This window comes from Bombus vosnesenskii, unplaced genomic scaffold (genome assembly GCF_011952255.1).
Source record: "Bombus vosnesenskii isolate JDL3184/JDL3185 unplaced genomic scaffold, Bvos_JDL3184-5_v1.1 scf7180000013302, whole genome shotgun sequence".
NCBI lineage: Eukaryota > Metazoa > Arthropoda > Insecta > Hymenoptera > Apidae > Bombus > Bombus vosnesenskii.
The window spans coordinates 1,015,360-1,029,545 of record NW_022882951.1 but is presented as its reverse complement, the minus strand read 5'-3'; the positions used below and the strand labels follow the sequence as shown (position 1 = coordinate 1,029,545).

General features: G+C 32.6%; 3 protein-coding genes and 1 long non-coding RNA gene across 4 annotated transcripts in view; 1 reads left to right on the top strand and 3 right to left on the bottom strand.

Annotated features, from left to right (window-relative positions):
- The window catches only part of LOC117234181, a 77,766-nt gene extending 72,542 nt beyond the window's left edge, over positions 1-5,224 (top strand). The window contains exon 2 of the long non-coding RNA XR_004493484.1: positions 4,948-5,224. This is a non-coding gene — a long non-coding RNA (uncharacterized LOC117234181). The remainder of the gene's footprint in view (positions 1-4,947) is intronic.
- Positions 40-1,937, bottom strand: LOC117234178 (proteasome subunit alpha type-3). Its single transcript, XM_033495154.1, has 4 exons — positions 1,787-1,937; positions 1,615-1,697; positions 1,044-1,435; positions 40-442 (listed from the first exon to the last, which is right to left on the bottom strand). The coding sequence occupies exons 1-4, from the start codon at positions 1,805-1,807 to the stop codon at positions 174-176; spliced, it is 765 nt and encodes a 254-aa protein (XP_033351045.1). The 5' UTR covers positions 1,808-1,937; the 3' UTR covers positions 40-173.
- Positions 2,767-4,215, bottom strand: LOC117234180. The gene is made up of 4 exons (XM_033495161.1): positions 3,973-4,215; positions 3,453-3,564; positions 3,210-3,399; positions 2,767-2,926 (listed from the first exon to the last, which is right to left on the bottom strand). The coding sequence occupies exons 1-4, from the start codon at positions 4,147-4,149 to the stop codon at positions 2,782-2,784; spliced, it is 624 nt and encodes a 207-aa protein (XP_033351052.1). The 5' UTR covers positions 4,150-4,215; the 3' UTR covers positions 2,767-2,781.
- A 79-nt stretch (positions 5,225-5,303) lies between the features above and the next one.
- LOC117234211 lies at positions 5,304-11,904 on the bottom strand. Its single transcript, XM_033495198.1, has 9 exons — positions 11,576-11,904; positions 10,425-10,926; positions 9,282-9,361; positions 7,562-7,834; positions 6,890-7,340; positions 6,563-6,662; positions 6,342-6,464; positions 6,115-6,273; positions 5,304-5,538 (listed from the first exon to the last, which is right to left on the bottom strand). The coding sequence occupies exons 1-9, from the start codon at positions 11,844-11,846 to the stop codon at positions 5,482-5,484; spliced, it is 2,016 nt and encodes a 671-aa protein (XP_033351089.1). The 5' UTR covers positions 11,847-11,904; the 3' UTR covers positions 5,304-5,481.
- Between the last annotated feature and the right edge of the window lie 2,282 nt (positions 11,905-14,186).

The window sequence follows — 14,186 nt, the reverse complement described above, 5'->3', positions numbered from 1 at the left end:
ATGAAACTAAATGATGCTTTATATTAAAAAGAGAGAATATGCAATTTTATAAACAACAGACAGTATTCTTTATTTGACTATATCAAGATGACAATAAATTTGTTGCAGTAATTTGTAGGTATTTAAATTATAACTTACAATAGAAAAAGTATCTTTAAGATTATCGAGTCAATTTACATGTCTTCCGTGTCACTGTCTGAATCTTCCGCCATTGCTTGTTTCGCTTTTGCCTCAGCATCAGCTTTTACGTCCGCCGGAATACGCTCGTGCCTTCCATTCGTGTGTTTACCAACCCAGCTCATTTCAAGCTCAAACTGCTTGTCTTTTAATTCATCGTGAACAAGATAAATTATACGTGCTGCTTCTTTTACTAATTCATTGCAAGTCATTTCAGATAGCTTCAATTTTTCAATTTCCGTCTTTGCAGACTGTTTTGCCTTGCCTACAGGATGATGTATTTAAATATAATGGTTGTGCTGTTGGTATGTATTAATATATGTGATATGTCCGTTTTAAATATATACATCTGATTATTTCTATAAATATCAGAAATTCGAAAAATATTTCAGATGATAGTTGTTTGATTTCATGGGGAAAACTTAATAAGATATATCGATTCTTTTTTTACTTTCTTATTTTTCAGAGATTTCAATAACATAACTTTTTAACATTAACAATTTCTTATACACCATTCGATACATACTTTAATTCTCTATAAAAAAGTATTAAGGTACCTTGATTAAAAAATGATTAGTTCGAGATATATTTTAACTTTACTTTCGTAAAACTTATCGTATGAAAGGCAAGGAAAATATAAACATAAAAACGTTGCGTTGTCTTCCCTTGCCTTTCATACAATAAATTTTACAAGATTAAAGTCAAAATATCTTTCAAATTAATTACTTCTGACCAAAGTATTTTAACATTTTTTTGTAAAAAATTAAAAATTGTATCCGATGTTTATAGATGTTTATAGAAGATGTTTATAGAAATAATCATATGTATATATTTAAAATGGACATATCTCATATATTAATACATACCAACAGCACAACCGTAGTACCCATATGAAACTCCAGAAGGATCTATCATATACATAGCTGGGCCATCGTGTTCATATGCACCAAGTATTACAGAACAGCCGTATGGCCTGACTGCCGAATACAAAGTATACGCATGCATGTACATAGAAACTCTTTCGTTTAAGTATTTCAGAGGAATACCAATTCCATATTGGGATTTGTAGCTAGACGCTTCGGATCTAGCGATCTCTACGATCTGTCTGGCATCGGATATCAAACCAGAAACTGCCATACCAAGATGTTTGTCTATATTGAATATTCTTTTATTTGTGCCAACCTCATAAAGCTTGGAAGTAACTATCTTTTCCACAGCAAATACAATGCCATCTTTTCCTCTTAATCCTATAACTGTTCTATAATCAAAGCAATATAATTTTCAAATAAATATTTTAAACTATAACAAAAGTTTATAAATTATTGAAAATTCTCTGTCACTGCAGTATCTTTAAAGTCTTGTGAACGGTGTAGATAACCAAATCCGCAAAAGATATTTTTAGGATAAATTGACAAATAAAACTATTTGAACACTCACCCTCCATTTTCGACGGCTTTTTGTGCATATTCCACTTGAAACACACGTCCGTCAGGTGAAAATTGAGAAGCAGACAAATCATACTGAAAATCAGAAGGAGGTTATATTTTATAATTGTTCATAACTAATGGATTATCACAGTTTCTTTTAAATTAATACACTATATATTTACCCCTGTGCCTATGGAACTCATTTTTTAGTCAATCGTTATAAGTACTGTAATACTATTACAGGCAAAAATTGTTTATATGCTCAAACGGCGTGAATAGGCGAAAATCAAAACTTGATCGTCAATGCTGTATGCCTCATCATGATAGGTTAGTTGTCAAACTGCAGAACTGACGTCTGGCGGCGAATACGAAAGCTTTTAGTTTTTAAACGACTGTGATACTAATGCATTATTTCTTCGTCGTAAAATTGAAATAAAATAAGAAAAATTAGGTAAATCAACGTTTAACATTTTACTTAAGTATCTCGTTATGTTTAAGATAATGCATATTTTATCAGATACTACTGTTTTTACGTTTTTTCAATAAAAATTAAATCATTTCTAGGAAAGGAATGCTAGAAAACATCAAGATGGCGCATATGAATACGAATTTGAAACTGAGAAGTAAGATTCTTGATAGTTTTGGAGGAAGAAGCAGGTAACTAAATATGTAATATGTTAAAATTATGCAGATATACTGCGTGTATATTGTTAGTAATTTTTCAAGCTTTATGGTACATGAATCATAAAATTCTAGATATATCTATATATCGTTTGGCTGTCGGTTCCGCCGATGGGCCGTCCGACGCCGTACTGGTCTCTAATAAAATAAAATTTTTCAGCACAATCTGGATATTTCAAGTTCAATTCTTCGTGCACTTAAGTACTTCGGTTTTTACACTGTCAGAAATTAATTATATAAAGCCTAACAATCATTGTAATCTACGACGTTACTAGAAAAATGATCAATTTGTTTAAAAAAGGATAATTGATAGAGGTTAGTTTTTTCAATTGACACTAATTATCAAATTGACAAGTAACAAAAAAGAGCTCTATGGACAAATGTAATAATGGTAAAAAATTAAAGGAGTCATTTAGAAGCGTATAATTTATTTTTGGAAGCATCCAACAAATACTATAGGTTCTTCCAGAGCATCAACTATTAATTCAGCATGTTTTCATTTCCCCTCTTCTTTCAAAAAATTCTTAATATTCTCTTTCTTGCAAGTATATTGAGGCGGACAATTATCTGCAACACCATGTTCGATGGCTTTTCGGAATTCCGTCACTATTTGCTGATACTTCCCTTCAATCGACGAACCTCTGAAAAGTAGATACAGCTATTTTTAAAAATTATAAGCTGCGAATATTTATGCACATTTATGCCTTTATGAACACAAAGAAACGGGACCTGAGTAGAGATTTATTTCATGTACTAAATATTATGTATAAAAATACTTTACTTTGTATATTTTATACATTTTTGAATATTATATGCATTTTATTTATCCTTTGTATCTTTTTTCCATAAAGGCATGAAAATTCATAATCTAGCGCTAGACGAACTAAAAGATATATTTAGAAAAATTTATTATAAATTACGTACTGGGGTAGCAATTTTATCGTTTGGATGATCATTTCTGCAGCTCCTAGATATTCTTTCGCGACGTGAGGTTCTTCACAAGCTGCTCTATACAGACAGGTATCTCCCATTAAGTATCCTAATGCCAACGTAACTTCAGCTTCAGATACCACATTTTCTAGAAATATATTATTATTTTCAATATTTGGTATGTCTAAATATAAGAAAACATTGTTCAATTTTGATAATTGTTTCGATAAAATACACCTTCTTCTAAGTCGCGTCCTTTGTAACCATGATGGCCTAGATATCCTGCTCCAAACACGACTGCTTTCAATACCAAAAGTAATAACAAATTTGATAAATTCAGATTCAATACCTGTAAGAATTGTATCGTTAAAAATTAATACCTCATCTATTCTTAATTCGTTTATTTTATAATTTCTGACAAAATTACTTCAGTATGTTCGGTTTTGTAATAATTTCTGTTATCATTATTATGCTACTGTATAAGATATTTCTCACCAAAAATGTTGAAACTATGTAGACGAATATTTCACGAATTAAAATTAAATAATTTCGCATAGTGCAACACGAGGTATATGTGTTTGCTTCTGAAGCAGAGGCGAAATCAAAGATTCCAGTTGCCTTTACTTTCTTAAATTGAATATAAATGTATTTGACCTAAGCTAAGGTGCTAGAAACACCTTGTATACGATATTAAATATGTACATAATAAATATAATTCACTATTATATTTATAATATATTATTATATGATGACATACCTGACTACTAGTCGAGGATCTTTGTACAAGCTCCTTCGCTATTTCCATCAACATAGAAACTCCATGCTTCTTATTATTTGGTTCCTTAAGAAGCTCTTTATTGCCTTCCATGTTTCTAGCAATAACCCCATAACTCACTAATCCCATGATAATCAAAATCTTCGCATTTAACATCATTTTCTGTCGACTTAATTTAATTTCTCACCATATACACAACAGACTGGACCTTTTGGTCAAACTAAAAGTATCTCACGAAACAAATCAAGTATTAATTATAATCGAAATTATTCATCGTACAAAGAAAAAATTATTGTAAGTTCTCGTGTAAGAGAAAAGTCGTGTACTTCGCGACATGAGAAGAACTAAAGTAACGTCGCAGACGATGGGAGCGGTGATTTTTATAAGGTGACGTTTTCTGTTGCCAGCAAACCGTACAGCTCGTTTATTTTTTATCTGCGCGCATCAAAGAAAACTATGGCCAATCTCTCTTTGTTTTCACCCATTGTGATGGTGTTCCATACACAATTGTTAATAACGTTTATTAGCCACGCACCACGCGAACTTTCATTCGTCAACGTTGACGGAAATAAACGGTGAAAACTCTTGCAAATCACTTCTACAAGTTTTCTTCTATGTATTCTTAATCGTTATTCTATACGAATAAACAATTTTTACTGATTAACAGATTTCGGATTTTCATGAATTTATGGAAATTTTGGAAATGAAAAATTGCACAAAATGCACGTGATACAGTACAGTATTCTCTATAATATCCAGAAAGTAAAACAATTTTTTATCCAAGTTCTATTTTCTTAAATGATATTCATGGAAATATGAATTTGCTAAAAAATTCGCGGGCTATTGATTCAGAGTTTTCTTGATGATTCATTATATTATATTTTAGCATAATTGTATTATTTATATTATTTTCATATTATAGTATAATAGCAGTAACACCATTGCTTTTGATCGTAGCTACTCGTGATGGTATACCAACTGTCGTCCATTCGCAATGTGTCCAAGTTTCCACCTCAAAAAGAGCGCATAATCGATGAGAAATAGGGAAAATGACAGTGGACAATGATGATACCTAACACGAGCAACACTTGTAACAAAAGTATCAGCTGCGGTTACGGATCGTAGACTGGTTAAATATTCATCAATAGCGTGTCTGCGGATCGTCTGTAAGTAGTCAACTAGAAATAAGTTTAAAGCTGCTCAAGTATTATGCACCCAAAGCAAAAAGAAAAAAGAAAAAATGTCGATGTGGAGAAAAATGAACGCAAGAAGAAAGAAAAATGTTTCGTCAGAAATATTCGTGGTCTCGAGGAATCTTGTTAATAATTAATAATTCGATTACTCTTTACGCTGTCAAATTTTTCATCTCGTCTTTTTACTTCTTGTTGCTTTGGGGCATAATTTATCATTTAGAGGAATATATTAAGATTTTCTTCTCGTAATACTTCTTTTATCAAGTTAATGGACAGTTGTAAAATTTGCAGAAGTATATTATTTATTTTTCATTGCGTGTAGAACGGAAACATATCCCATCGAGGTTTTTAAGACCTAAACACAAGAAAAAGAAATTGCTCTGTATATGTTTATGTAAATGTGAAATGTCACATATGTATATTGTTCTTTTTTATATTATTATTCGTTTTCACAGCCCAGACGAAGGGTCTGGATTACGTATTTTTCTAACTTCTACACATTCTCGCATTTCTTTTAGAATATTGTTCTATCTAAAGACTTTCACCAGTTTACATTCCTATCTTAAACATATACATACATCTTATCTTATATTTGAACTAAATCTTAAATGTATAGGGCGTTTACGGATTTATTAGCCAGTGTTTTTCTTGTAAATTGCATATATTAGAAAAAAGTGGTCGAGGAAAAAATTTTATAGTTTTCTATGACCAGTGTAATAGCATATATATATATATTTTTAATATTTTCAGTATTTTTCAAGAAACGAGAGTGAACTACAGTTTTTGAAGCAGAATGCTGTACGTTTTTTTATCTCATACGAAAGCGCATGACACGACGAATTTATCGAATGCACATTTCAATTCTGCTAATGACACGCTTGCGTTATAACACATTTTAGAGTAAATTGTATTATGACTCGTTCACGCTTACCTGAGAGAATAGCACTAAAGTAAAGGAACAAAATTTGCCTGCTGTAATTTTTAAAGGCGAAGCCCTGGCACGACACATGATAATTATAAGCCATCTTGCATTCTTGGGAGGTAAATTGTACCATTCGGCATTGTACACCGTGTCGGCAATTTCTGTACTCTGAAAAAAATTGCAAATTTTAATTACCGAAAACATCGATTAATTAATTTTTCTTTCGTAAAAGGTACCTCGGAAGTTAGTTTTTCGCCCATGTAACAATATAGGAACAAATGCAACATCACATAAACTACGTATATCAGCAGAAACGAAAGTTGCAAAATCATGTATTCCATCTCTTGCTCTCCAAATGACTATAAATTAAATGATGTCAAAGATGGTGTATTTATTTTAGAAAATTTGTTGATACTTTAGTGCGATATACATTTGGAAAGGTATGTTTTCTTCGTACCATAATGACTTGGTAAGATTGAGAGCATATCTGAATGGTGCAACTCAGCATTTGAAGGAGGAGCATCATGTTGAAAGAATTCTCTATCTTGTTGGCGAATCTTAAATATGCATACGACATGATTAATAATTGTCAGATGGCAAAATTATGCATTTAATGGTTAAAACAAAGAAAGTAAAAGATGGACTTAGAAAGATTTTAAATTCTCGAATTTCAATTTCGTTAATTAATATCTCATAATTCTTCTTATTATAATTTATACTCATCACTGTGCTCCTTCCATCTTTTTTACCATCTTCAAAAAGAACAAATTTTTTGAATACGAACCTACTAATATATTCATGCTTCTGAATAATTTTCTGCAACTTCATTTCCAGATCTTTCTTATCGTACGAATGAATCTTCCGTAAATCGTCTCTCAAATTCGAAAGCTGTCCGCAGACATGGAAAATCAACAGAACGACAAAAGTATCTACTGCTGTGTACGTAGTGGCCGCATAAAAAGTAGCCATGAATTGACCGATCATTGTCAATTCGTAATTTGGACTGATGGTAATGTTATAGGGGAAATAGCCACGATAGAACAGCATGTTGTCACTGTATCTCATACTAAACAACCGTGCAGGCACAAAAGCGAGAAGGACAATGTTGGCCATCAACGTGCTTCTTATTGTAGTCTTTCTAGTGATCCTCCGGATGTTCACCATTGTTTCTCGTTCGGCTTTGTCCGTCGTTGTGTTCCAGTCATTAGCCATGCACTTTACCAAAAACTTTAATGCTTGTAGTAAGAGAAAATGGCAGATAGAGTACGTTTTGAGAGTCCGTTTTGTTTGACAATTGAAATATGATTAAAGAATATTGTAGAATATAACGTAGATAGGTAATAGAATATAATGAAGTAGAATAATAGAATAAGATTTATATAGTTTATATTTGGCAGTATTTTTACTGAAAAGAAACATGATAAATCCTTACTTGTTAATTTTCTGAAATGCTTACGTTTGCCTTTGATCCAAACAGCCATAGCCTTCATAAGTGAAATCGTGGTAGTAATATTAGTCGAAAGATTCTCGATCACCAAGTTAGAGTTACCCGCGATTAACAAAAGATTAATAGTTTGCGGGGCACATGCGAAGCACACCATCATGATAAACGGTAACAGAATGTGATAACTGGAAGGCCGGTTCCATTTCCTTTCTTCCGGCCAGATACCCATAAACTTTAGCATGTGATAGTTCCAACCATACACATAGTTTAAATCTATGTTTCCATCTATTATAAATAGGTGCTTAATAAATAATTCTGCATGTCAATAATATATATATATATATATACATAACATTTTTTTTCTAACTTTAGTATTCTTCAAAAATATAGTCTCTATTTTTTTGGTATTTTAAATCTAAATCATTGTTTACTAAAAAACTGTTTTCGACCTCAAAATTTAACATACAATATTTCTTTTTCTGTTTGCGGTGTATGTATATTACTTAAAAATATAATTTCCTTCGTTTTTACTCCTTTTGTATTATTTTCACTTACATAATCATTTATTTTTAACAATTAAGATGACAAAAGAAAATTTTCTACAACTACTGCTACATTTTACAAATATTTTTTATCTAATATGTAACATTACCTTGTTGGTTATCCATAGAGGCCCTTTTTCCCATAACTGAATCACCTGTTCTTACGTTGGGGAGCTATTCCGTCGTTCTTCTTAGCGCATGTCCCCTTCATGCAGTCAGAATGCGCATTATGATATCAATTATTCGTGAATATGCAGTACAGTGTCATTCTGAACTTTATGTCGAGGTAAGTTGAATCTATCATTACAGTTTGGCTGTTGCAAGTATGTATTCATTTGTAATTATTCATAACTTCTTCCACGACACGAGAAAATAAAAAAGAAGCAAGTGATGCCTGCGTTTTTGCAACTCTCTCAGTATATACTACGTTCCTTTCATTGATGCGTGTCAAAATTCACAAGTAAAAGAAATTGGATCACATCGAGCAAATAATCTATGAATAATTACAATTATTACTAGAAGGTAACGTTGTCAAAGAAATTTGTTTAGTCGATGAATATAATGCCCAGGAATTCTATAAAATATAAAACATACAGTTTGTAAAATTATGTTTATGAAATAGATTGAATTAAATTTGTACCGGTTACATTTATGTAGCATGTTTATTATATTATATTTGCAGGATTAATATATAAAAATAAAATATAACGTAATTAAAAATTTCATTTCTCTTCTATGCAAATTTTTTAAATGTGTAGTTATATAGTAATGCCAATACCTTCAATATAGTACGTAGTCCAGTAACGAACTTTCCTCTGTCATATTATTCACTTAGGGTTTAGGTAGTTCCAGAGGTCTATGTAAGGGCAGTCTTTCCCTGTACGCTGCAGTGATACAACGTATAGATAGCTCTCCGGGACATATCGCTTGCTTTTTATTTGTACCTAGTGGTTTTCTATGTTATGCTATACAAGTGCAAATTTTTTTTATATTAGTGACAGAAATATCATTGTTTTTTTATAATATTATGTATATATAATATAGGATGCATTTTTTTTATTTCATATTTTTTTCTTGCAGTAAGTTAAAACGGTGAAGTGAAAATGACAAGGAAATAACGAAAAGCAGAAGACGTGCTATTTCAACGAAATGTGAGTTTTATGAATATTTCAATGTTTTGATCGTTTTACCAAAAGATTCTTCGAATGTTTGTGCAATTACTTCGGATAAAAGCATTGTTATGGGACTATATGAATCGCAACATGAACCGCTGAACGAATATCAAAATATTTATTCAACATGTAGCGTAATTTTATAAAACGTTCGGTTTACAGTGTTTTTTTATTTTTTCTCTCATATACAAGAACCAATATATTTCAACCATACGATTATGTTACTCTTCTCCGAACAGTCAATCCTTCATGGCTAACAATACTGAAAGATATCCGGCAGACGTTTTTAGAACCTAACAAAATATCATTGTCAACTCTTCTGATCTATGTCTAACTGTATGTAAAAATCCACTAGAAAATAATTTAGATGCATGATCGTTTGACTCACAGCATTAAAGAGTTCGAGGGAGAAGGGACTGAATTTTCCAGCTGTTATTTGAAACGATACTTTCGCGCGACATATTACGATAATTAGTGAAATCGCGTTCTTCGGTGGTAAATCGTACCAATCGCACTCGTATGCTGATTGCCCAACACCGGTACTCTGAAAGTAAATGTTGTATTAGGGCGTGTGGAGCGTTACTTTTCCAAGAAAGAAATTGAACTTTCGTTCTTTAACAAAATTTTCCATTTATATATAAATAACTCACTTCCCCTAGAAGCATTTCTCCTATATAACAATAAATAAAGAGATGCAGCATAGTATAAATTACGTGTATGATGAAAAATATCATTCCAACTATTCGTATGTCCGCTTGCTCCTGATCTACGGACTAAAATGGAAAGGAATGTACATTATATAGCAATTTCTTATCTCGTTGGAAAAATATCAATGTAATTTTAACTTCAGCATACAGTTATCATACGATATCCAGTCAGACAAAACATCGCTGTGCAGATTACAGTCTGAACAAGTAATGTGAGATTGAAGCAATCTTCCACGATCACGGCAAACCTTGGATCACAAATGCTTCTTTAAATCCTAATTTAATTAAATTATCGTTGGGCATTTTTCATTTTTCTAAATTTATTAACATCTTCTTTTCTTTAAGTAACGCTTAATTTATTTTTCTTTTCTTTTTTTTAAATAATTGGTGAGGGAAATAAATCTTCTTTTAAGACCTATTTTAATAAACATTTTAATAAACATTTTTAGTTCACTAATAGATCGTTTGTACCAACCTAGATAACAGATTGTGCCTGTTCACAATGAATCCCAGTCGTTCATGGAACCTTGCGTAATTATTATCCTTCTTCGTCGCGTTAGCTAGATCCTCGAGTGCCATTCTAAGAACAGTTAATTGACCGCACAAATGTAACACAGGAACCGCAAGGAACGTGTCGAAGCAAGAATATGATATCCCGGCTAACATCGTGCCAATAAATTGTCCCAGCCATGTGAGTTCGAAATTTGGACTCTTGCTGGTGTTGTAAGGAAACGTAGCTGGATGAAGGAGTCCTCCTAGATCGGTTTCTGACGCACTTTGCATATTACTCCACATTTGTAGCGATATAAAAGCGAAAAGCATGAGATACGTTAGAGTGGAACAGACTATGGATATCATTCGACTAATTTGCGCGTTCTTTAACATCGTTTGACGATCTTGATTTGCGATTGGCTCGGTCCAGTCGTCGAACATTTGGCTGAGTAATAGCGTCAGGGCTAAGGAGATATTAATTGTTATATGTATATTATATTTGTGGATATCGTCACATATTTTAGAAAAATATTAATGGGTAATTGGGTGCAGCATCAGTAATTAGATCTTTCTGTTTCTAGTTAAATTAGCTCACGTACAAACGTAAACATAAACACAAACGTAAACATAAACGTAAACGTAAACATAAACACAAACGTAAACATAAACATAAACATAAACACAAACGTAAACATAAACATAAACATAAACACAAACGTAAACATAAACACAAACGTAAACATAAACACAAACGTAAACATAAACACAAACGTAAACATAAACGTAAACACAAACGTAAACGTAAACACAAACGTAAACATAAACGTAAACACAAACGTAAACGTAAACACAAACGTAAACGTAAACACAAACGTAAACACAAACAGAAACGTAAACACAAACAGAAACGTAAACATAAACACAAACGTAAACATAAACACAAACGTAAACACAAACACAAACGTAAACACAAACACAAACGTAAACACAAACAGAAACGTAAACATAAACGTAAACGTAAACGTAACCGTAAACGTAACCGTAAACGTAAACGTAAACGTAAACGTAAACGTAAACATAAATATAGATATAAATATATATAGATATAAATACCTTTCTTATAATATCGTAGAACGATCTGCTTAATCAATGCAAAGGCGATCGGTATATTAATCGATAGGTTTTCGATTATTTCGTTGAAATTAGTCGATTTCAATACCAGATTTGCTGTTTGTGGTGCACAGATGAAAGTAAACGTCACAATAGTCGTAAACCAGAATATTATACTCGAAAGTAATCGTGATCCTCTTGATACTTTTCTCGGTTCCGGCCACACACCGAGTAACGTCAAGTTGAAACGATTCCATCCCATTGCAAAGTCCATTTTTCCTTTCGAACGATACCTCGCGTAATTTTGAGAACGTACTAATTATGAATATATTGTAATTATCAGCAATTGTAATTTTAAACGATCGTTACATCGTAGCTTGAACGCATTGAGAACAGAACATTGTTTGGAATTTTTACAATTTTATTTGTATGTATAGAATTATAGGAGGGCTGTTATTAAATTTAGAATTTGGTACTTGGAATTATGGAATACTATGATTCGTTTGAAGAAATACCGAATTTTTATCTTCCACTACTGTGGAAATCGTGTTACTTGAATTATATTTTCGACAGTTTATAATTCTTTAAACGAATCTTTTAAAAAATGTCAATGAGTGGCGAATTTCAAAGTTGAAATTTTTCCATCGGTTGAAAGGATTAAATTCCGACTGAATCGACGCGATGTCTCTGTTCTAGTTGTCTCCTCAGCGGGGATATTTCGATAACTGGTCCTGCAGATTACGCGCAGGCCTTTCGTGCCGCTCATTATACATTCACAATCGTGACGTTGAAACCTTTCTGTTGGAACTTTTAATAGGCGCAGTCTGAAAGTTTGCGAAGCGAAACAAACCTTGCAATTTCGAACTCTTTCGGTTAGCCGACGATAAGATCGAGGGCTGACGAACCGAAATATAAAAATTGTATTTTCCATAGTCTGTCTTCTTTGTGAAACTTTGTCTTCGATAATTATGTTATCTTTCAGCCAGCAAAAGAAACTTTACCACGAATCCAGCTGAACTCCAAGCTCGAAACTTTTGCTTATATCGCAGATTTTCTTTTTGTAATGTAGAGAATATTCACTTTCTCGGTTAGTCTTGTGTTGTAACGTTTAATACGCTCAAGTTTTACATACGGTACCATGATATGTCGTAACTATGATAACATTTCGTTCAAATAATTATAGATGAACAATCGTACAGATCAGGGTACGTATTCTAAAGATGAGTTTGCAACTTGACTACGGACAAACAAGTCTAATCGTTATTTGCAACTGTTAATGGCACCGAAAGGTATCCCATCGCTGTTTTCAGAATCTAAAACAAGATTTAAGTGATTTTACTAATGAAAGTGAATTATGTACTTCGATAGCCGTGGTTTATGAGTCGATATTTGTACATACGGTACTGAACAGTTCCATAGAGAAGATACCAAATTTGCCTGCAGTCAAACAAAGTGGACGAGTGGACCTGTTCATGATGAATAATAGAAGATATTTGGTTTCAGAAGGTGAGACGTTGTATCAATTCGATTCGTACGCGCAATTGCTCATTTCTCTACTCTGAGACCATCCAAAGTAACTTTTCTACTTCCTTCATGAGCCTCTGCTTTATTGGTTTGTTCGTCAAGCGTCGATGAATTAAAAATAATTATAATTATCTTGACGTTTGTGAGATTTTCGTTCAAAGCTATTTCTGTGTGTTTTTTTTTTAATATAAATTAAAAATCAAGATACGTGCGTGTGTCTATTATCTCTTCAAAAAGATGATTGGGAGATGATTATGTATCTATTCTATGATTATTGAAAGTATTGTGTTCACATTTATCATTTTTATTTTATTTGGATAATAATAATTTTGGATTAATAATAAATTAGTAATAAGCGATGATATAAAAATTTAATCTATTACGGTTCGGACTTCCTGGTTTATAACGCGATTCAGATAATTGTTGATTTTTGAGACACTAGTCAGACATTAAAACTTGATGCACGATCTCTAATTTACAAAATGTTTCTTAGCATCGTCTTTTTTTCTTAAGGAGGGCGGAAATGACAGGTTATGCATATTATGCATAATATGAATTATGGGGAACTGTAGAATGCTAATGTCAACCTACTAAAAAACCTCCCTTTATATTCTCCATAAATGCTTTCCACTCTGCTCCGACACTACTAGCGTACTACTAGTCTGACCTGAAGACACAGAAAATCATGTCCCCCTATCACACGCGTGACTGTCACTGACTTACATCGACGCACAAATTTATAAACCAAGCATAAGGGATGCGAATGACGCGAAGATCCTTCCCCTAACTTGTGTACTCACCTGACTGCTGTCACTTCAGACCACATACTTTCTGTAAACCTTTGCTGATACGTGTGTTGATAGTTTGGTATAAAGTGGCTACAGCAAAAGCATTTATGCTTCGTGTGGGATCATCAACTCGTTGGCGTAGGATCCAGGAAAAATTGTACCAGGCTTCACTAAACTACACATACGTACATTGTTTTCCCAGCAAGCCGGGAAGTACATGCTCATTTTTTATCTGTACTCGTCAAAGCAAACGGTGACCAAATTTCCTTTGTTCTCAACAATTTTGATGGGAAAAATGTCGA